A 23017-nucleotide genomic window follows, 5' to 3' on the forward strand; every position below is an offset into this window, starting at 1 on the left:
GGAGAAGAGATTATTATATGTGCATACGTACATACGCATCAGTCGTAAATGCCGAAAGGATGATATACGAGAGCAGCTCATTAATTACATCGCCATCGCCCATCATCATCATCGGCATTATTATGATTACTGCACAGCTCACTCACTCATCCACCTATTATTAAATTTGCACACACTGTTTTTGCACAATCTAGAGTAGATCAGGAGATCAGGGAGTGAAAGAGAGTTCACTTTCTACCTCGGCCATCTTTAACAATCTCTTCATTACAACATTTACTATTACCACCACGATACGCTGGCAAGGAGTTGGTTGGCATAATAATAATAATGTGAGGATGACAATATGACGAAGAAGGGTCGTCCACCGTCTACATAGTCACAAGTGTGGTTAGTTAGTTGGTAATAAGTAAGTTTGGTGACCCACCCTTCTTCGTCTTCTTCTCGTAGAGGAGTAATAACTAATAAGCGAGATGATGTCGCCTTGGACTGGTGAAGAGGCTGCTGTTGTGTCGTGTTATTATTGTTGTGGGGAGACCACACCCAACCGGTTTCTACTCACTCACTACTTTATTACATTATAATCGCCATGAACATCAATCAATATCTCTCCTGTCGATGTTCGCCTTGCTCTCATTTTTTATTATGAACAGCAGTCGTCGTCAAGAGAAGCTCGATTGATGCAACAATTGCAAGCCCATTAAACGACAGAGATGAGATGGGCGAGCATCCATTACACATTTCGTGGATGTGTTGATTAATTACTGATCAACCTTTGCATAATCTCTCGATGGTCCTTATACAACCCATTAAACGGTCGAAAATAGTTCATCACATGCACGGACGGCCTATAGCTTTTATTGCTTTGCTCCATTTCCGGCACACACAGCGCAGACCTCGCTCCTCGCAATCTTATTATAGCACCAAACGTGACAAGATGCAAATAATGAGATCATAATTAAAATTACGACGTGCTGAAGGGTGCTTCTGTTGTGGGACCAAGTGTCATGAAAGTGGAAGCCTTTTTAATGTCAAATACAAATCATTTTAATGACCCAGTCAAGAGATCGAGTGAGTTTTTTCGTCGCTTGGAAAGTGATGTTCATCACAAAGCAACGGCACACACAAATATCTACCAATCTTCAGGATATAGTATTTATGCGAGTACCTACCATTGCGGATGTCGAATGGGAAATAATGGACAAAAAAACAGACTCTATCGGATTAATGGGCTGCCTTGTGAGAAGGCCGGTCAGTGTCGTCTTATTTACCTCGCTCGTTTACTCGTCTCGCATGATTTTTTACTCGTCGCAATAAAGCTGGACGATTTTATTGGCATCAAATAGAGCAAAGTTTGTAATGAGCAGATTTTGTCAAATTCTTGAGCGAGGTGTGGACCCATGTACCTACAAGAACAAGGATGATGGCAACACAAGCTAATCGGCCTTCCTGTTCTTATGCTCACATATTATTGACGACGGCAGCGGCGGTGGATGGATGTCTCAGTCAATGCCATGCAGCAGAGGTTCTCAATTCCTTTGATTTTGATCCACTTCATTTAATTATTACCTCAATTTAATCAGATTACACATTCTCATTTCATGTACGTCAAGTAGATCAACTGATCATCCCTCCGCCTCCTCCCTTCTCACTCACTCGCTCTCTCACTTTCCGCTATTTTATTTACTGCCAATTGGACTCCAAATTGAAATTGATCTCTACTAATTCATCCTCCAAATTATTATGACATTTGTGACCATGAAACGTTGTGGGAGCTCGCCACAGGTGGATTTACAATACGGACAAAATATCCACTAAACGAAATCAATAAACGAATCCATTCCTACATAAGCAGCAGAAAATCACAGCTTCCACTTTCAGCAAATTGAATTTTTGATCGACTGCTGGGCAAGATCCGTACAATCAAGCCAATAAATCCTTCGCACACATTGTTCCCTTCATTGTTCTTGCAAAATGCTTGGAATGATAATGATTTCTGCAGCCAAAAGTTATTGCATTCCAATAAATAAAAATCGCTCCGAGTCAATTGGAGTGGAATAATGGGACTATTTTAAGGACTATTTTAGCAGATCAGAGACATGACATGCATCGCATACGTGACAATGAAGTCGATCAAGTGTGAGTTGGTTGGAGGTTGAAAAGAGCTGGAGCAAATCCACCACGATGATGACGACGACGAGTCCCATTTTATACAAGGGTTGAGTAATCTGAGGAATTTGCGATTTTTATGCAGGTGGAAAGTGGGCCAAAGACGTGACACTACCAGTTGCAGTTTATTCGTGTAATTGTTGTGCTACAGAATTCCCATTAGTTTTAAACGCTCTGGTCTCAGAGGAGCCATTATTATTATCCACGAGAGAGAGAGACCACAATTGGTCACATTCGAGTTTATTCGCGTCTCATGCGTGAGGTTGCGGTTGAAACAAGTGCACAGCGATTTCAATTCACAGCAACGAAAGTAAACCAGCCAGCAGCTCTTGGCTCGGAGCATGAATTACATCATCAGTCATTTTTCTGCCACAATCAGATCAAAAAGCGAGTGCCGCACCAACATAGGCAGTCACAGAACTCTGTATTTGCATACGTTATGGGGAGTATCAAGAGCATAATATCATATCATACACAACTGGGTTGGATAACAACAAATGTAATAATGACACATTTTTACTTTATGGCATTTCTTGGCACTTGTTTCGCGACAATCGTTGCGTTGTTGTCGCGGCGGCGAGAAATGATTGTGCAGTCATCATTTTTGTGGGAGGGCTGATCATCCCCACCACGCATCATAATTCTTCTCTGTGTCAATGCATCCATTACAAAATCCTATCTTTCTTTCTTTGACTCGTTTTGATTAATGTTGCATTAATCAGAACCATCAACTTTAATAAATACTTTGGAGGATTATTTTAAAAATAGGGAAACATGGTGAAGTCCTTGTGTAAAAATATGACCAACACCCACGGGCCAATTTTTACTGCATAAACCCAACCGAGTGGACCAACCCAAAATAAGAATTTATGGATTAATCGAGAAACAATAAGGACGTAGATGCCACCATTTGCTGATAAACAGTTGCTATGAATTACAGAGCTGATGTTTGCTTCCGTCTTGTTGGAGGTCCATCTCCATCTACGCCTTGCAAAATATTCAATAAATAAATATCTAGTTGATAACGTGCAAACTATAATTAGACCAATTTTCGATCAGGGTTAAAGAATAAATAAAATATTGTGTTTCTGGCTAAATTGTTCTAATGGCAAGGGTGCGATGAAAAATGAGACCTCCTGATTCATCTCGTCTCATTATTGCTCTCATCAATCAATTCATTACGCTCTCTGTATACGTACGTCGTCGTCGTCGTCGTCGTGGTTGGGCCGGAGGAGTTAAGTTCGTTAATTGCGCCCAATTGTGCCTCACCACACCAAAAGACCCAGATAGATAATAGCAGCGTGTGTGTTTGTACGTTAAATGGAGACGACCTTGAAGTACCTTCACAAAAATGCTGTAAAGTCGCCTAATAATAATAATAATGGGGAATTAGCATGTGATGATCTCCCTTTTTCTGGGTCGGTCGGCAGAAGATGAGGAGGAGCAGGCAGCCAGAATATAGTTCAATTGACGCTGTTAATAAACAAATGATAACAAATATTTCCAATTAAGGTACTCACTCCTCATGCAATTCCACATTAAACAAAAGGCCGTAATAGATACATAACAAGTCGTCTGCATCAGAATTATTGACTAAAAATGCAGATAGCCACCGCCCTACATAGATTCCGGACTTTTTTGAGCCTTTTGTAGACAAGTTGTCGCTCTGTCATCTTCTTCTTCTTGGTCGCTTTGGTGTCGATGATATCAATTTTAGTCACGAAGAAAGAGTGATGAGGACAAAAAATGGAATGAGGAAATTCTTTTTCAATTAAATCAAGATTGACAGACGGTGCGATTATTGTCTCCCTCTTTTCACGTTGCATGGACGAGGATGATGGAGCAGATGATGATGGCACAACGAGTCGAGAAGAAGAACATTTTTTTTGTCTGATGGGCTTATCTTCTTGTGGGCTCTGACAATAAATTAGCTCGCAAATAAACGGCTTTTATTACGCAACGTGTTCCCACTAATTAAGATCTCAACTTTTCATCCAATCGATACATACAAAAGGCGTTAGGACATGGTTTTGACGAATTCGCGGGTGAATATCTCTGGCGAGGAGTTGAATTTTGAACTGATTTTTGGTCAGTTGCAAGATAATACTCTCAAAAAGATATATTTAAAATTTTAGGCCGATAGCTTTATAAATGCCCCCTCCAGTGCCCCCAGAGTTGGAAGGAGCCAAAAAAACACTTTCCAAACTGAATTACTCATATAGCATGATAACCTAAGAGGTCAGAGGTGAATAATTGTTAATATTACAACCCTAGATAATCATTGCATGAAATAATAAAAGAATCCACAATGAATTACATAACGTTAGGCCTCCATCGTCGCTGATACTTTTCCATGAAAAGTGATCAATCGGACCGTGCACCGGGAAATTGACCTGCTGACCTTGAAAACGGACCGACTGGGTCAAATGAAGATTGAGGGCAAAGCTCAAAGTGTCCTAAGTAATATTAAATTAAGCAGTGAAGATTTTGGGTAAACAGTTTTGAAGAAGGACCCTAGCTAATCAGCTGACGGGGAATCATAAAAAACTCGTGAACTAATTTGGGAAATTAATGGTCAAATTTTGTTGGAAACAAATTTTAATAACTTTTTTGTGTCTCCTGCTGAAGAACTATTTTACCTACAAGGTACAAGTGACAAAATAATAAAATTACTGTGTTTTGATTAGTTAAAAAAAATTTAAAGTTCCGCTTCAATTTTGAGGAGAACTTTTGTAAAAAATTTATAGGGTTTGATGGAATCCCATTTCCTGGGGTGTAACCACTTATCAGAATTTTATCAAAAGTACTTACAGTGCAATATACTATATGTACCTTGGATAAAAACCACGTTAGGGATTTTTAGCATCAAAGTCCTAAAATGTGGGGGCCTTAAAAGTCGAGGAGATGCGTTCACGAGAGCATTCCATTAGGACAAGTAGGAAGCTAGACTACAAAAGGGACTTAAAAGATAAGCATGATACAAAAGTGGTTTTATATAGTGAAAAGCATGCTAAGTCCCTTGATAATAGTCGCAAAGACGATTTTTGCACCAGGACCTCAGAAAACAATATTTTGTTCAACGCCATTTTATAAGAACACTGGTTTGGAAAACTAAAAAAGGACACCTCTCCAAATTTAACCTTGCCTCATTTCGTAGAGTACACAAAATCGGGAGCCAGATATGCTTACCTATAGTTTGACACATAAAAAATGTTAGAAATCTCTAGAACTAAAAACCATCCCGCAATTAAGGTATGAATTCGTCAAAACCATGTCCTAACGCCTTTTGTACAAAGTAGCATTATTTCGCGTAATTTTATTCGTCTCGAGTTGGCTCCGTAATTGTGCATATATTTCTTTCCATTATGTAAATATGTACATACCAACTTTGGGTTGGGCACTTATTGGCTGAATTATTTGCTACTTTGAATGAAATGGAAATAAGTAAGACCACCAATAAAAATGAAATTCTTGGTTGAAACTGAAACCCACATTGTTCAGGTACATGCACGTCTCTCCATTTACAGTGGTCACCGATGGAAGCACAAACAAGGGACATTTTTCATCCACATTTTCCTACAAGACGAGAAACCACGTGTGTCATGCTTTCGATGTAACATTTCGACTGCCATGAAACAAGTGATGTAATAATACGAGCACTTTCCAAAATTCTATCAACAACGAGTCCACAGCAAGTCCAATAAACAACTTTGTATGCATTTCATACGTGTCATATTTCGGACTAAATGAACATGAGCATGAGCTTCCTTGATTAAAACTGCAGACTTTTTACGACCAATAAATTCACATAAACCCAGTTTTCCTTTCATTTGCTTACTTAACAAGCGAATTATTGAGTGTTTTTGTGGGCTCGTTATTGTTCTTTCCTTTTTCCTTCGAGACGCTGATTGTCTAGATGACCGTAAGTAATATTGTTATTATTATGCAGGGCCAATTTCGAGATTGGTGGACGTGAGCGAGCGTCGTGATTCCTCAATCGCAATTTATTTTCAGTTAGAAGTGGATCTACCGCACCGACGACGACGACACCGCCGCCTCCGCCTCGACCATTTGGCATATCCACACGTTTTTTCCCCTTCAGACGTACGTATGCATATTTCTGAGGCTGCTTTTTTACCGTCTTGTTGTTGGCACGCATGAATTCATTCCCTAATAAGATTGGCTCATTAACCGCTTCTTAATTAATGACCCTTTTCTCCCGCTGGTCTACGACAACGTCAAACAATTTGGTTTGATCGCATGCATAATTGCAAATTATATCATAACATTTCGTTGACCAAGAGAATGGCCAATTTGAGCCGGAGGAGGAACTTTTGTGAAATTGCGAAACGAGAGATTGAAATGGGAAGCAGAATTAAATGAGACTTTGAATATTGAAAACTCACGGCCTGCCTGATACACATTCTTCAGCAGTCCTCCGCTGGTCGTCCGTCGTACCGTTCCTTCGTGCAAATAATAGTAAATATGCACACAAAGTTTAGTTGGTGAGGAAATAGCGCAGGGCGTGTGCAGTACACTTGGCCATTGTTGGCTCAGGCAGGCTGATGAGCTGTCATCGGCACAAGGATCATTCCATCACGACTTATTTTGGCCACTCAATACTCAATAAAATATACACCGAAGCCCAATTGTTAGTTTCAGATCCTTTAAATTGCACGTTTAAATGGAGTGCCGTTTTCAAAGATCAAACGGTGATACGTTACAACTGCTGCCAATCTGTACATAATAAGTGGCATCGCAGATGGGGTCGATCGATCGGGAGGCGATAGGCGATTGAGAAACATCATCATCATCAAAATTGATGCTTTTATTATCATTTGATTTTATTATTACATTAGCAAAAAGAGCTCAAAAATGTGTGCAACACAGGGCAGAAGTCGTAGTGTATGGCTATTAACGATATCATAAATGTATGCATACATATATTATCCCCCTTAATAACTAAGTTACTACCCGTTTAACAAAAATGATTGAACACAGTGAAGAGAGTACTGAAATCCTTAACAAATAATTAATGGTGACGGTACACAATAAGTGGATATACATGCATAGAATACGTCAGTAGGCATTGATGCTGCTCATCATTCAGCAAAACAGAGGAATTCAACTAAATAAATTAACCTTAAATATGTACAACTTGGTTCGGAATTATTCAATGGCAGTGTTTTCATACAATATGAACACATTATGACATTATGTAACTACTGCTTATTGTCTAGTCAGCATAAAATTACCTAAATCTAATAGATTTTAAAGAGAAACGCCACATTTTCATGAGAAATTTAGGACTTGGAGGCTTGTCGTCGACTTCGTTTGCGACAGTGATGCTCATCGCTCCCGTCTAAAAGGTGACAAAAATTTCAGTAGAATATTTTTTTTAATAGTTCCAAATTCCAATGTGTGTATGTGCATACCTTTGCAGTCTCTCTCATTGTCGCAACGATCCTCTTTGGGGACGCACTGCAAGACAAACATGTGAATTTAGCATATCTGAATCATAATAATAATCTTTTCGACAAACCTGGTCGCCTGATTTGCACCGGAACTCGTTGAGTTTGCAAAGGATGACGTCGTCCACAATCAAGGAGAGACTCTCACTCTTGGAGCCAGCCACGTTGCTCGCAGTGCAAGTGTACTTTCCCTCGTCGGCCTTTGTCAGGTGGGCAATTTCTAAGGCCGTGAGGTTCCCTTGAGACGTTATCAGCATCTTCTCTGACCCCCTGTGCATATTTACGAATTAGGCAAGATTCCTGGTGCTACTGACATTATTAGAAGTATGAGGTCTGCTTACTCTAGGGAGCGAAACCACGTAATGTTGGGGGTCGGGTAGCCGGATGCCGTGCACTCGATGCGGACTTGTTCTCCACTCCTCCGTTTCACGGGAGACTTGGGGTTGAAGCTGATTGACGGGATTGTCGACGGCATCGCCTGTTCATGAGAATCACCACCCAATAATTTTCTACCACATACTTTTCCACATTGCATTGAAACGAAGGGTGAAAACGTGTACCGGAATGAATCCGAGAGTGGCCTCCACCTCGGCCATGCTGCCTCCAGGACCCATCGCTTTGCACACATAAACTCCAGCATCCGAACTTCGCACCCGGTAAATGATCAGCGTCCCGTTCTTCATCACCTCTGAACTTTTGGGAAGCTCGTCATTCTTCTTGGACCACATGGGCTTCACGTTGGGATTGTTGGTGGAGCAGTTGAAATAAGCGTGATGGCCTTCCGCCACTTCGACTTGCATCTTTGAAATGAAGACGGTCAATGGAGGGGCTACTGGAGCAACTACGACTGAAAAAGTGTACATAATTACGAAGTGTCCAATAAGAAAAATCTGCAGGATGGAGCAAAACTCACCAGGTTTCTCAGTTACGAGAATGGTTGCCCTCGCAGTGACCTGGCCGATGTGGTTCCACGCGACACAATAGTACGACCTACAATTAAATATATACATATATGAAGTATTGAACCCATATTTTATATCTATCCGTGTTATGAATTTTGTTTTTATGTAAATTGAATAAAATTATCGAAGTTTCATTTTATTGTAAGAATCTAGTTAACATGCTTGCATACCCTTCGTCCTCCTTCTTAATGGCTTTGAAGATCAGGGCCCCTCGCGACACTCTGACGTGGACGGGAATGTAGTCGCTGGACCCACTCTTCCAATAGAATTTCATGGGCTCCTCCCCACTCGCGTTGCATTGGAGAGTGACCGTCTCTCCGACCTGGGCACGAATCTCGGTCGGCTCCACAATCACGGAGGGATAGCCGTCCACCGCCTGGTCCTTTTGCATCGAGTGGAGAATCGACGGCTTTATCGGCGTTTGCGGAGGTTGGAATTGAGCCCACTTTGGCTTGGTCTTGTTGGCGTTGTTGTAATAACTGGTGTTACTCTTGATGGGAAATATGGACTGGGTGGACTTGTTGAAGGCGTATGCGGAGGGACCACCACCGTCTTCAATCATGAGGATTTTAGGATCATCGCTCGGATTCTTGGGGTACTTGGGTCGGACGATCAGCGAGACGTGCTTCACGTCCATCGTGTCTCCCTGAAGAGCAGCCACGATGTAGGTGCCGTTGTCGGTCATCCTAGCGCTGTGGATGACGAACTCGGGTCCATTGTAGCGGGGAGCAATTTCACCCTCTTTATACCAGTCCGGTCTCACCTGGGGATCAATGTGCATGAAACAATTGGATGGCAAAAGTCAAGTCTTCAGTAATGACGAACCGTAATGGATCCGTAGTAGAAAACGTTGGCCGTCATCGCCACCTTTTCCCCTTCGTCCACACAAATAAAATCGTCCGTGACAATTGTGATCGTCTTTGGTGGAACAACAACGGCGGGAACGCAGGGTTCAATTTCTAGAAGACAAATTAATGTTAATGCACATTATCTTATTCGGTTTAGGAGCATGTTGTTCTGTAGTCGTCTCACTCGTGGCAGCATAAACGGTGGCCCACACGAGGTCACTCTGATCCAAAATTTCGCACTTGATCCTGCCCAAGGTCGAGTTGAGGGTATACGTTCGGGAGAGGGACGTGACGTGAGAGCTGTAGCCCGCATTCGACTCTGGCCCCAACCGCATCATGAGGATCCGCTTGCTGTTGGTGGTGAAAGTGCAGGTGAAGTCGATCTCTGTGTCCTCGCAGTCCCGCACCCAAAATGGGTCGAGTGTCACGGTGATCACCTCTGAAGTAAATTATTCACATTTAAGCAATCACTGGTTAAGCAGTTAAAACCAAATCGACTTGCCTCGATCTTGACACCGCTCTCCCGTAAATCCGGGTTTGCAGGAGCAGTGAATATTTCCGTACGAGACGTGGCATCCCAATGCGTTCCTCCCACACGGACACAACTTACAGGCGCCAAAGACACTTGTCGTCATGTCCGTCGCGTCTCGGTAGTATCCCACCGAACAACTCTGAAATTCACTCCATTATTAAACTGCATTGCTCCATAAAGATAAAATATTAACTAGTCCACACCTCGCAGGAGAGCCCTTGATATCCCGTTGGACACCTGGCCTGCTCAATGACGAGGACAAATCCCAGCCCAGTGTACCATTTTGAGACGGTGCCCAGGGCCACGTCTCTGATAGAAGTGGACAGCGTGGTGCCCGTGAAGGTGGCTCGGATCTAAAAAATAAAATATCAAACAACATTTTACTAAACTCGAGCATTTGTTAGGAGTTTTATCTGGATTTGGTTCTACTTTTAAACCCAAGCCAATAAAACCCACGCTCTTCAAATGATAACTAGGAAAATTATCGTAGGCTATTTCACATTAAGTGCTCTACAATATCATCTTCAATATTGTGTTACTAATTTACTTTTCACTATAACTCCAATTTTTTGAACTCGGGCTTAAATTAAGATTTTAATTAATATCGTTACCAAAATTAGGTGAACATCCGCGAGAACTTCAAGGATGTCGAATCTCGTCGCGACCCGGGAGTCCCCATTTTTGTAGAAGATCATATGCGTCGACTCGTCCAACAGGACTTCCAACTGTCACACGGATAAGATGCGTTTAACCCTCGAGTAAGATTTTTAAATAAAGGACATACTTTTTCCCAAAGGCCGGTCGTCTGATTGCGGAAAGAGCTGTAGTAGAGTCGCGCTCCGTTGCCGCCCACGATGATGACGTCGTTGTCTGGTCCCAAACCAGCTCCGCTCCCAGTAAACATTCGCGAAAAACGCAAAATCCCTCCGTAAGAAGTCAGCTGAAAATGCAAAATCAGTATGAATTACCCTTATAAATCAGAAATTACGTATAGTAATCACTTACGCGATTGCCCTTGAAGCAGCCCGGAAGTGACCAGAACAACCTGGTCGACACGGTCAAACTGAGTCTCGCCTCCTTCCCATCCCAGCTGAATTTCCCTCTCGAGTCGCTGTTGTACACGATGGTGCTGGCCCTAGGAATTACGACGAGTTTGAGTACCTACGTAAAATACATGACAATTTCATAAAGTGGACGGTCATACTCGTCGGTGAGCTCGATGGAGCAGTCGCTAGTTCTCGAGGGTTCGATCCAACTTCTGTAGAAAATGGCGGCGCTACAATAGGACGACACGCCGGAACCCCAGCACGGAATGCAGCCCTCAGTCCGATTCCCAGCAAGAGCAAAGTAGCCGGGTTTGCAGGTGTTGCATCGTTGTCCTCCCACATTGGTCTGTCATGAAGGATGACCATTATCAAAATATGAAGTCTGAATTTCAATTAAGCAAATACGTACCTTGCAGAAGCAGGTTTCCCCGTACTGACTCACAGTTCCTCGTGGATCACAAATGCACGGGAGGGTTATATTCAGCCCAACACCAGGACAAGTGACGTCCAGCCGGCAGTCTGGGCACTGTGGACAAGCTTTGCAGGTATCTGGACACGTGACATTGCATCCTCCGCCGCCCGGATAGCATGGAGGGCAAGGGTTTGGACAGGGGTTGCAAGGAGGAATCTGAGGACAGTTGGGACAAGGGGGACACATGGGGCAATTTGGAATATCAGGGCATCTCTGACACGGATCTGGACACTGATTACAAGGCCCGGGGTTTGGAATTTGTGGACATGGAGAAGGACAAGTCGAAGGGCATGTAGGACATGGGGGACAAGGGAGTTGAGGAATAACTGGAGTTATGGGACAGTTACCATTCGGGATACATGGTTGAGGAGGTTGAGGGGGGACAGGACAAGGGTACGGAAGATTTGGAAGACATGGCTGTGGTGGAGCGGGACATGGACCATTGGGGACACAAGGCTGTGGTGGAACAACGGGACACGGGACAGGACAAGGTTGTTGTGGTTGTGTGGGAATACATGGATTATTTCCTGGTATTGGGCACGGGGGGCACTGTACAGGTTGTGTGGGACAGAGAATTGGACCAGGACCAGGTATTGGGACCGGACATGGTTGTGGTGGGACAACAACAGGCTGAGGCCATGGATTGGGAGGACTTGGAACTGGGCAGGGTTGGCTGGGATAGCAATTGTTGGTGGGACATGCGGTCTGTTGTGGTGGCGGCGGGATGAGTGGGGTTCCCACCACCTGAGAAACTGGCTGAGCGGGACAATAATTCCCTGGAGGACATCCCGGACTCACCACGCTGCTCGTCTGGTTGACCCGGATGCAGTTGTAGGGATACTGGTTGGACTGCACGGCCCCTGGAGCACATTGGCTGCAGTCACGACCAGCATACCCCTCGGGACACTGGCACGTTATCTGCCCATCCACATCCACTCGACAGGAAGTCCCAAAGCTAAAAATACCACACAAATAAATGACCGATAACAACAGCATTGGGCAGGTTTTATGTAATCAATAGAATGAATTTATAGCACACTTTCTGTCCGTGCTGGGACATGGGCACTGGTTGCATTGATTCCCCACGAGGACATATCCAGGAGTACAAGACTTATTTTCAGGAACGCATGGTCCACACATTCCGTACGCACCCTGATCTCGCTGATAGCCGGGTGGACAGTTCTGTCATCAATTGAATTAAAACATAAATATTTTACCAGCTTTTCTATCCCTAACGAAATCACAGGCAAAACAGAACGCTACCAATAAAACGTACCCCACAGTTCATGGCAGTATTCCGAATGGGACGAACCAAACCGTTGGGATTGCTCCATTGTCCAAGAACGGATGAGAAAGTTGAGACAAGGAGAACAATTGATGGGGTAACCTGCGACATTTAGTAAATATTCCGTTATAATCTCAACGTTCCTTATTTTTTGAAACTTGTAGTCACCACCCACCAAAGAAAGGCGTAACCTAATCCGACCCATAGTCACAAATCTGCTAAAAACTGCAGCAGACGAAAGAGATTGAAAAGGAGGATGAAAAGGACGATGGCCAATTTAGCGTATAAAAACGGACGAATGAGTTTGTGTGTAGGTGTTGGCAGAGCACCCTCCCAGTCGACTCCAGGAGGAAAAGTAAGGTGAGCGAGGTGAACGAAAAGGGCGAATTATTGGTGATTGACTTGCCGTTGAGAGAGATCGGCTTATCATTTCATCCCATTTTTGTTAGACAGACACGAAAGTTGGCAGGAAAGCAAACACGCCAAAAAGATAACGTCCTCCCAGACAAAAAAATGATTCAAAATCCTTTTGATGTTGTTGTATCTTCAAATAAAGTCAGGAAAATATTTCAATTTGCACACAGGTTATTTTTAATATTAGCATCGGGATTGTCTGCCTAACAAAAAAAACGGACGAACTTCGCTGGAGACCTAGTTTGACGGAGTGACTCATTCTCAGTACCTTACAATTGACAAATAAGTACATATAACGTATTTTACATGTACATATATTCCACGATTCCTCATGTGTCAAGTTTTCTCATAATGAAATCCACGTTCACCTCACGTAATATTTTTCTCCGAGACAGTAAATCATACAAAAAATCAATTATGTAACAGATGAGACAGCAAGTATATGAGCACTCACTTTTTGTATTATTGCATAATACAAAAGTAAATGAAAGGAACACGGAAAAAGAATGAGAGATGACAAGGAAATCATAATAAACCTTTGTTCTGCAAATATTGTGCGCCCTCTGCCAAGATAACCAACGAACACTGTCCAAAGAAACTTGTTGACAGAGTAAAGTGATAAGTATTGTAAAATTTTGGCAAGTTCGACGTTGTCCGATAAGAAAGGTGACATCTTTACGGAACCATATGTACGATTTCTCATCAATGAGAACCAAGAAAACACAACGTCGTAAAATGATGCATCACAAAAAACGATTCATTCATGACTTGAGGTGACCGATTACAGTGAATGAATGAATGGCAGGCAAGAATTTTTATTATTTTTTATTATTCTTGACCGCTGCTGAACTGTGTTTGCAAAGTTGTGTAAAGTTGACCCTTCGGAAAGGTGTGCTGATGAATTTGTGAAGGAGAATTGGAATATAATAATGATATGTCGCAGAGATGTGTCTTACTAGGGATACCCTTTCTATGATAGTTGAAAAATGAGTTCTAATTTAACTTTTTGCATGCACCAAGATATGTTTTGATTGCAAAGTGCAAAAATTTTTCTGCAAAACCAATTTGCTAATTTTTTAATAGCCTTCAAAGTTGGCGAAAGTGGGGGTGGAATAGGTGGAGTGGGAGCGGGTGGAGATGGGGGCGGTCGTGCCCCCCACTATACACTAACCACCTGTGACGGTCATTATTATCTGTGTGACCCAAGGAAATCCATCAGTAACTTATGTTTGATAAATTTAGTAACTCATGTTTACTTGAAATTTAATTAATTGTAAGAAAATTTAATTAAGTGAATGAAAAAAATTGATGCATGTTGATGGCATTGTGGGCAGTGGTAAGATCAGTTTGCCCAGTTTGCGCACCAAATACTTAAATCCTATTGTTATTTTAGTCATCTGCTCTTTCTCTTTTGTTAAAAATTCTCTGAAAATTGTTCAATTAAGTAATCATATTAGCAATTACCACTCTAAATATGGCGAAAATCATTAAAGTGTGCGAATTGTGACTAGAATTAGTAAAACTAAAATATGACACCGCTGGAGTACCCGCTGGATAATTGACAGTGGCTTAAATCTTAACGACTTAGCAAGTGAAGGACTGATTTTAATCAAAAATTTACTTAATTTTTCAACCAGTACATGTGAAACGCTCGATGCATTGGAAATTTCCAGTGACGATGAAATTGACATTTACGGTGACAGTGCAGCTCAAACCGACGCAATTTCCGAAGAATCGTCATCGCAGGAATGGGAGGTTGAAAGTATCGAACATAATAATTATAATCTCGAAGAAATGATAAAGATTTAAAGTTTTACGACAGTGTTAAGTCAAATAAATTGTTTAAAACTAGACGACGTTTCCCTAAAATATCAACTTATGCAACAATTTCTCGGATGAAGACGTACATCGACCAGAATGGCAACAAACTGAAGAAGTTAAAAGATATAGAAGATTTTGTGTTCGAAAGATTTAATTTTGCAAGAGAATCTCTAATACACATTGGTGAAGTAGATTTAAAACGCTGGGGAATTATAAAATCTAAAGAATTATCTTTGCCTTTCAAAGCTAGTTCAACTTGGGTCCATAATTTTAAGATTAAACATAGAATTGTGTCGCGAAAAATAACCAGATCATAATGACCGTAACAGGTGGTGGTAGTGTATATCGAGGGATACGACCGCCCCCATCTCCACACACTCCCACTCTGCCTATTCCACCCCCACTTTCGCCAACTTTGAAGGCTATTAAAAAATTAGCAAATTGGTTTTGCAGAAAAATTTTTGGACTTTGTAATCAAAACATATCATGGTGCATACGAAAAGTTAAATTAGAACTCATTTTTCAACTATCATAGAAAAGGTATCCCTAGTTAGTGGACTAATTTTAATTAATTTTTCCTTTTACTGCAAAAATGGTCAGTAAGTTATGTAGGTACTAAATTATAGTCTATAGCAATAATTGCATAAGTAAGCAGAGTGTAACTGGAAGAATATCTGCATTTACTTACTGATGACATCAGACATGGGATTAAATGAATTTTGAGCGTTTCAGTGTTGAGCCAATCTGATGAGTTTTAGTTGTTGTTTTATACGTTATGCTGTGTCATGTCCTCATCCCCGGACAGGTCATGCTAATAATAACCATTATATAAATACGTTACATAAGCCAACTCATGAAGCTCATGAGAACATCGAATAACCAATCTCATCAACAAGTGGATGCAATTATTTAAGTATTTTTGGTAGAAAACTGTTAGACTTTATTATAAAATAAAAATGGCGTCAAACATTGGAATTCGTCGTATAAAAATTAACACAATAAATGCAAGAAACAGGACAGAAATCTCAGGTCGCGTTGAGGTCGTCGTATGTGGCAGTTGTAATTTTGATCTCTCCCGGATGTCGATCCGACTGTTTGCTCCCACGTCCGACCAACGGTGCCTGCAAGGAATTACTTGTTAATAAAAATTCATTTAAATGTGGGAGTTATTTTTCGATTGGTTTTCTACCTTGATCGAGATAACTTCATTGTCCGCAGCACCAGTTATTACAGCACAACCCAGAAATCTGTCTCGAAACACCTTCTTCTCCCACAGCTAAATTCGTGCAAATTATAAATAATTAGCAAATTTCACACATATTTAGACCATAATTATCTCATAAAAATGCTCACCTCGACAAAAATGGGCTTGCAAACGTCATAGCGGAAAAATACTCCAGACAAGTTCCACAACGGTTCTTGAGAATTGTAGACCACGTCCGATTCCAACTTTTGACCCTCGACTTTGATGAGACAGTACGTGTTCTCGTTGACGACCAAGCCCGTGGCTCCCTCCACCGTGATGAGGGTGACGCAAGAGGGTGGGGAGCAGAAGGGGGCACAAATCCAGTACGGTTCTGGGTAGTCAACTTTCAACTCTCGCACTTTCACCGTCTCCTCCGTGAACATTCGGAGCATGAACTGCGTCTCAACGTTGGGTTCGAAGGTGGTGGGGACGAGGACGTGTCTCCCCTTGTTCAACGGTCCCTGGAAGAACATGCTCCGCGATTTTATATAGTCCGACGTCACTGCCTTCTTCTTCACTTTGTGGATCCGATGTTCCCTGTTCTCTTCAACCTTCATGATATGGAAGCCAATACTGGAGTAGACGGTGGACGAGGAGCTGTCCGTGGGCGCAACTACCTGTCCACGCGTGTCCGTCTGGACAATTTGGACGATTAGTTCCATGTCATCTTTGGGAACGTCAAAGATGTATTGAGGGTTCTGGACGAACGTGTCATGATTGGGGCAACCGCCGGCGTGATTTGGTCGTGTCCACTCTCCCAGAAAGAACGTTTCACGCCACGTCTTTCGAAAGGAGAAGAATGAAGTGTTGATTAAATGACAAATGGACAGATCCGTAAACTCTGCGACAAAGTCTTCAAATGGCATCCTGAAAATGCACAAGGGTCAAAATATTCCCATCCAAAATTCAAATGTATTCACCAGACCATGACATTTATTAAAATTGTGACATGAGAGAATGACATACCAGAATTCACCATCATCTTCAAATGTGAGTCCCAGCTTTTCCTTCTCACTCTTGGAAATTCGGGTCCATTCGGGCGATCTAGAATTGAATTGCAGACATTGTTCCACGGTGTAGGCAAATTCAGAGCTGGAGCTGGAGCCGACCGACCGACCCCCACGCACAGAAGTGGTCGTGACCTCCCCAGCGGACTTTTCAGACCCAGAGGAAGCAGACGCCTCCAAGTTATTGTTTGTAGCAGACCCACCACCGCCACCACCACCACTGCCCATCAGCCACAGAAAGAAGCAACATAAAAAAGTAACCAAATTAGGAAAAAGCGTATAGGAAATTAATTGCGGTGTGAGGAAAAAAGAAAGATACTCATAATCATAGACGTATATAAAAAATAAATATTAAGCGACGTGTATCGATTGCGACATGACCCCGACATAGCAAATTAGCCGTGGAGAGAAGAGGATAAAATCTGTACCCATCACTGAAGGGTCCATTCCATTCCTTCGCTCCCCACGGATTCCTCAGCCGCAAGAGGGTCAGCTTCTCCCCAGTCCTGGATCACAAGAGGTGAATCACAGTAGTTGTATCAAAATGATCAGAAAAAATATATTATCAGATCAGAAAATAATTTAGGTGGGCTAACTTGAAAAGCGATAAGAGTCCAGCAGTCCCCAGATTAATGTCTCGCACTGCCGTGATTCCGTACGCGTGACCCATAATCAGCCCTGTTTTGGTCCTCGCTTCAAATTGTGAAGAGTCCATCGCCTAAATAAGTGACCGAAATTAGACTCAAAGGACGTGCTAAATAGTCGACATTTGAAGTGTGTACCGCAATGGCACAGCACATGAGTGCATGCTCGTCATGCTTCCGAAGCATCTGTTTCCTCAGAAGGTTCCTTTTCTCCTCGTCTACTTTGTAGCCCCCATTTTTAAGATCCACCATTTCCGACAGCCCGGATGTGAAGTCGACCAAGGCATCGCACAGGTTACCCCCGTCCATTGCACCGTAAGATCCACACAGTCTGAAAATGAGTAAAAACACCCCACACGATAATATCAGTGTATGTTACGGTACAGCGCATAAGGTAACAAGAACCCTTGATAATAAGTAATTAGGCCTCACTTGGCATACGCTTTCTCCAGCAAGGCACTCCAAAACTCATTTTCCGTCGTGGAGTGACAAAAAATGAGCTGACCGTCGACAGTGGGGAGCAAGTCGTCCACCACAACATCCAGCCAAGTTCCAAATCTCCAGAACCGGAAGTGGAAAATGCCGGCATACAACTCAGCCCGGACAGGGTCCCATTCTTGCATCTTGTAATCGGGCACAACCTCAGACCAGAGTGCTGAAATTTGCATTTTACTTTGAATTGAACATGCGTTACCCATTGTACTCTAATTATTAGCATATTATTATGTATGAATAGCAACCTTTCACGGTAGCAAGGGCGGAGCAAGCCGCCACGAACCAGCAGTTGCCTAACCTTCCTTGGGTCACATCTTTTGAAGACGCCTTCTCCACAAAGAGACGCGGACTGTCGCACAATTCCTGCACAAAAAGTAAAAAGACATCAGAACTTCTTGCACAAATCAATGATTATGTGTGTGTACCGTGGGTCGTTTCCAGACCACTCTGCCGTAAAGACCACGACTCGAACTCAGATTGAGACTGTGGTCGTTGGCAGGGAACAAGGGGTCTTCAAAAAGTTCCTTTGTCGCAATGCAGTTCCGCCGCAACTTCCCATAGCTTTGAGCCTTGAACTTTTCTATTTGCACCATTCTCACTAATTTGTCATATAAAACACGTAATAAGGCACTTCTACTATAGAAGAGGTTGTCGAATTTAGATTTTTAGTCTCATAATCACGTCAGTCTTGAAGATTATTATTTACGACCATAAATACCAGAATGGTAAACTGCATGAGCAATTGAAAATAGTAAAAAATAAATGCAGTTCCGTCGTCCAAAGAGAAATACACGGTTGGAGATTGTTGTTCTTTAAAGAATTATGTTGAGTAGTTAAATTAAATTGACTTTATTGTGAGATTTGTGACTGTACAGCGAGTCGACAGAAAATATTTGACTTCACCACTTACTGCTTGATGCACTTATTCTGCATAATGTTATGTGTATGTGATTGAGTCAGATCTGACTGATCCGTTCCGTCGGGGTTTAATATTTCGCTTCGTTAAGAGAATTACGTGATTGCGTATTTTATTTTATTGTCCGTGAATCATGGTGATGACGAGTGAGACACATGTAATGTGGTTATGAGCAGACCAGCAGAAAAGCAGAAACAGCTCCAGAGCAGCAGCAGCAAAATATCAACAAGTTTTATCGCTATTGTTTGTTTTTTATGTGATGATGACCTCAGCCGTTCCGTTCACAGCATAATAATATTTACCATGTATGCTTCGTCGTCGTCGTCACTAATATCCCACCGGCCATTCTTCTTAACACTGCTGTGTAACGAATGATGACACTGCTTCTTCTCCAGGGTCACACATTTGATATGAAATTCCACTAATAATATTGCACAGAATGAAAACGAGAATATGCGTCAACTTACAGATGTATATGAATTCACTGTTGAATGACAAATAAACCACGGCCTTTATGATGCTTAAGATGTAAAGACGACACTTGATCTACAAAATTGCATAACGCGTCCAACTACACTACACTCGACTTATGTAAAGAAAATACGAGGCCCGATTAAAATTTAATCAAATGAATTGTACAACAATTATTTGAATGCTACTGAATAAGCGATCTCCAGTGGAGAAGAGATTGGAATTGACAAGATGAAGAAATCGGCACCACACGACCAGCCGGTTCAGACAATGCAAATATGCAAGAAGAAGCGTGCAATGTTGAATAAGGGAAGAGATTCAAAGGATGTCGGAATCTGTGTGTGCTAAAATCTCAGCCTACAATACATGACACTAATGAAAGTATGTGTACGAGTATATAGCAGTGAATGCAAATAAGAACTCTGTGCTCACACATTCGCTTTGTAAGTACGTCTGTAGAAAGAAGGTTTTCTGCTCTCTATTTCTATAAGCACATTTTTTGCTTCGTCTTCCATTACACACAAGTAAGACAAGTTATATAACAACGTTGCGACAAACTGAGACGAAATACACCACACACCACACCACCAACTCTTCTGTCCACTCACTCACTCACTCGGGACATCGCACCAAACGGCTTCCTTCATATTCGACATGTACCGAATCCACTGGTTTGTAGCTGAAATGTCATGTCACAAATGTCAAAGAGCTATGAAAATGTCAAACTGGACGATATAAGTACATTAACATACATGTGGTGCGGTAGTACACGCCTGGGTGACCCTTAAGGGCACAACCATCGCCCCAACTTATGATGCCCACTTGATACCAGCCTGAAAAGAGAATATTTTTGTTACAAAATAAAACATTTGTGTAAAATTAGGAAGAATAAGTTTAATACTTTGAGGTCGATATTCAACAATCAATGGACCTAGAAAGAAGCATAGTTTTTTTTAGTTATTGTACCGTCCATGCATGCATACAGGTTAATTTCATACGTCTTACCACCACTGTCACCCTAAAAAATGTATGTGTGAATTGAAATAATTCAGTAACAAGCTAATTGTTATGGAGGAAAAGTTTTAGTTACAGCGCAGGAGTCCTCGCTGGCGTCAAAGTAGGCAGCACACAATTGTCGTTTCGTGGAGACGAGGCGTTCACCAAAGACTTTTTTGCATTCGGCAGGTTTTGAGACCTCCACCGTGATCTGCTTCATCTCTGTGTTTGTCCCCAAGGCGGTTAAACTGGGCAACCCCCATCTGGACACACAACGCGTATCAACAGATTCCTGTTGTGTATATCATGAAATTTCAAAAACATATTTATGAACCCTGAGATTGCCGCTGTCCATCCGGAATATGCGTCCACGTCGTACATCAGGTCAGGAAGGCAGATGGGGCTGTACTCCTTGAAGGCTGTGATATTGATGGGTTTGGACAGTATCATCACTGCAGTGTCATAGTCACTTGTGCTGAAATAAATAAATCTCAATTAAATAAATATTAGCAACTTGCACATCATCAGCTAAAATTGGCTTCTCACTCTGAAACATAAAGCGGATGAATCCAGATTCTGTCCACGCTGTAGCGAAACGACCCATTTGCAGCGTCCAGCTTCTGCAGCGTTTCTTCATCATAAGTTCGATATACGACCGATGTCCTGTTGAAAGGTTGCAATCAGAACTAAAATGTCAGCATATAAGATCGAATGTCACACGAATTTCTATGTAAATGGTGTACTTGATAACGTTAATATTTGGCATGGGGTCCATTAGGTACGCGTTCAGTACAACATGCGTATTTTTGGCCTGACGGAACTTGCCCTTGAAACAATGTCCGGCAGTGAGGATCATACGGTCGTTGATAACCTGACGGCAAAATGGTATTGAATTCTGGTTGATAATTGCATAGCAAAATAGTTTTAACACATTATTTGGTTTACACTGCCAATGCAATACGGTTGCCTCGTGTCTTTCACAACCATTGCTGCAATCCACGGAAATTCAGCAAAGTACGTTTCGTGACCGCCGATAATCCTGGAATTATATAATTAGAATATATCAGGACATATTCTAATTATAGGATATCCTGATATATGTATATATATTCTAATTATATCTAATTATCCTGGAACAGTATATTAACCAACCTGTTCCTTGGAGGCTTTTGACCGCACACTACGTCATCACACCAATAAATTGTTAGCTGATACTTATAGGTATACTACAATAATGGCCAATTATGCGTATGCATATGTTTAAGAACTCACTACAATCAGGCTTGATTTTTGGCGTGAGTACTTTTGGCAAAAAGTTGGCTTTATCTGCAATCCAACAGATTTATTTTAAGGAACGCAATTATGTGCACAATTTCATCCGACTCTTACTCTTTTCTCCACATGCAACGGTGCACTCAAATTTAGCAGGGAACATGCGATAGTTGTTTTTGAAGATGATGTAAATTTCACGAAGTCCGTCCTGTTGAGCAGCCACCATGTTCATCGGGCCCGTTTTTCCGCAGTAACGCTTACTCCCTGCAACCCCATCCGTGACCTCCATCCATTGATCCACACATTTTCCATCAAAGTCTGGAAACGCCAAACTGAACACGGGACAAGCGATGGACGGCATGCAATCATCGTCCGCCTAAGTATTTTGGGCAAAAATATAAATAAAAATTATATAATATTCGTTTGTTTTTTATCCTTTTTGTCAAGTATTACAGCGATGGTCCACTTAAAGGTTGGGTTGGGGGCCGTGGCGTTGGGCGTTGGAAGTGGAGTGTGGACAATCTTGAAGGGGTCCATCCCTTGCTTGAGATATGTCTTGTCATTTGATTCAAGACCGTCGTCAGGATCTAGCGTTATACAATTTGTGTTACTAACAGTTTACGTGTCTAGTTGTCAATCTTGTGTCCTTATTTCAAGGTGATACCTAATCACAAAGTAGGCAAGGAATAACTTACAGTATTTTGGACCAGGGGTGTCCATCTGCAATCAGAAATAAGAGGGACGATATGATGATTTAAAAAATGAGAGACAACTGTGCGAGTAGTGACGTACCGGGACCGTATCAGTATCCTTAGAAAATGCATACCAAACGCATAATGTCAACACAACTGGCAGACAAGAAAATGTTGTGAAACTCATTTCAATAGAATCAAAATACAGTTTGTGATGAAAATAAATCTTGCACCAGGGGTAAGTTATACCGTATGAAACCA

At 41.9% G+C, this 23017-nt stretch overlaps 3 protein-coding genes across 4 annotated transcripts; all 3 read right to left on the reverse strand.

The window, feature by feature from the left end:
* Nucleotides 1-6960: 6960 nt before the first annotated feature.
* Nucleotides 6961-13209, reverse strand: LOC110852299 (basement membrane-specific heparan sulfate proteoglycan core protein). Its single transcript, XM_022100334.2, has 19 exons — nucleotides 12958-13209; nucleotides 12774-12884; nucleotides 12537-12679; nucleotides 11435-12452; nucleotides 11184-11371; nucleotides 10985-11114; nucleotides 10764-10919; nucleotides 10591-10704; nucleotides 10183-10332; nucleotides 9950-10118; nucleotides 9632-9886; nucleotides 9425-9558; nucleotides 8770-9362; nucleotides 8551-8627; nucleotides 8198-8484; nucleotides 7979-8115; nucleotides 7709-7907; nucleotides 7602-7647; nucleotides 6961-7528 (listed from the first exon to the last, which is right to left on the reverse strand). The coding sequence occupies exons 1-19, from the start codon at nucleotides 12985-12987 to the stop codon at nucleotides 7470-7472; spliced, it is 3996 nt and encodes a 1331-aa protein (XP_021956026.1). The 5' UTR covers nucleotides 12988-13209; the 3' UTR covers nucleotides 6961-7469.
* Nucleotides 13210-15931: 2722 nt separating this feature from the next.
* LOC110852269 (calpain-5) lies at nucleotides 15932-19539 on the reverse strand. Of its 2 annotated transcripts, none has more exons than XM_035854169.1 (10): nucleotides 18835-19539; nucleotides 18655-18772; nucleotides 18347-18569; nucleotides 18053-18245; nucleotides 17867-17988; nucleotides 17699-17776; nucleotides 17230-17490; nucleotides 16371-17130; nucleotides 16207-16293; nucleotides 15932-16138 (listed from the first exon to the last, which is right to left on the reverse strand). In XM_035854169.1, the coding sequence occupies exons 1-10, from the start codon at nucleotides 19000-19002 to the stop codon at nucleotides 16043-16045; spliced, it is 2106 nt and encodes a 701-aa protein (XP_035710062.1). In that variant the 5' UTR covers nucleotides 19003-19539; the 3' UTR covers nucleotides 15932-16042. The 2 variants fall into 2 exon arrangements, with proteins under 2 accessions (XP_035710062.1, XP_021955980.1); XM_022100288.2 differs by having other exon boundaries at nucleotides 17230-17307; nucleotides 18835-19526.
* LOC110852743 (trypsin-1) lies at nucleotides 19338-22976 on the reverse strand. Its single transcript, XM_022100853.2, has 15 exons — nucleotides 22857-22976; nucleotides 22760-22784; nucleotides 22518-22651; nucleotides 22182-22440; nucleotides 22065-22118; nucleotides 21945-21972; nucleotides 21738-21831; nucleotides 21536-21663; nucleotides 21339-21455; nucleotides 21127-21267; nucleotides 20887-21055; nucleotides 20802-20814; nucleotides 20698-20727; nucleotides 20549-20629; nucleotides 19338-20475 (listed from the first exon to the last, which is right to left on the reverse strand). The coding sequence occupies exons 1-15, from the start codon at nucleotides 22941-22943 to the stop codon at nucleotides 20405-20407; spliced, it is 1431 nt and encodes a 476-aa protein (XP_021956545.2). The 5' UTR covers nucleotides 22944-22976; the 3' UTR covers nucleotides 19338-20404.
* Between the last annotated feature and the right edge of the window lie 41 nt (nucleotides 22977-23017).

This window comes from Folsomia candida, unplaced genomic scaffold, assembly GCF_002217175.1.
Source record: "Folsomia candida strain VU population unplaced genomic scaffold, ASM221717v1 Fcan01_Sc007, whole genome shotgun sequence".
Taxonomy (NCBI): Eukaryota; Metazoa; Arthropoda; class Collembola; order Entomobryomorpha; family Isotomidae; genus Folsomia; species Folsomia candida.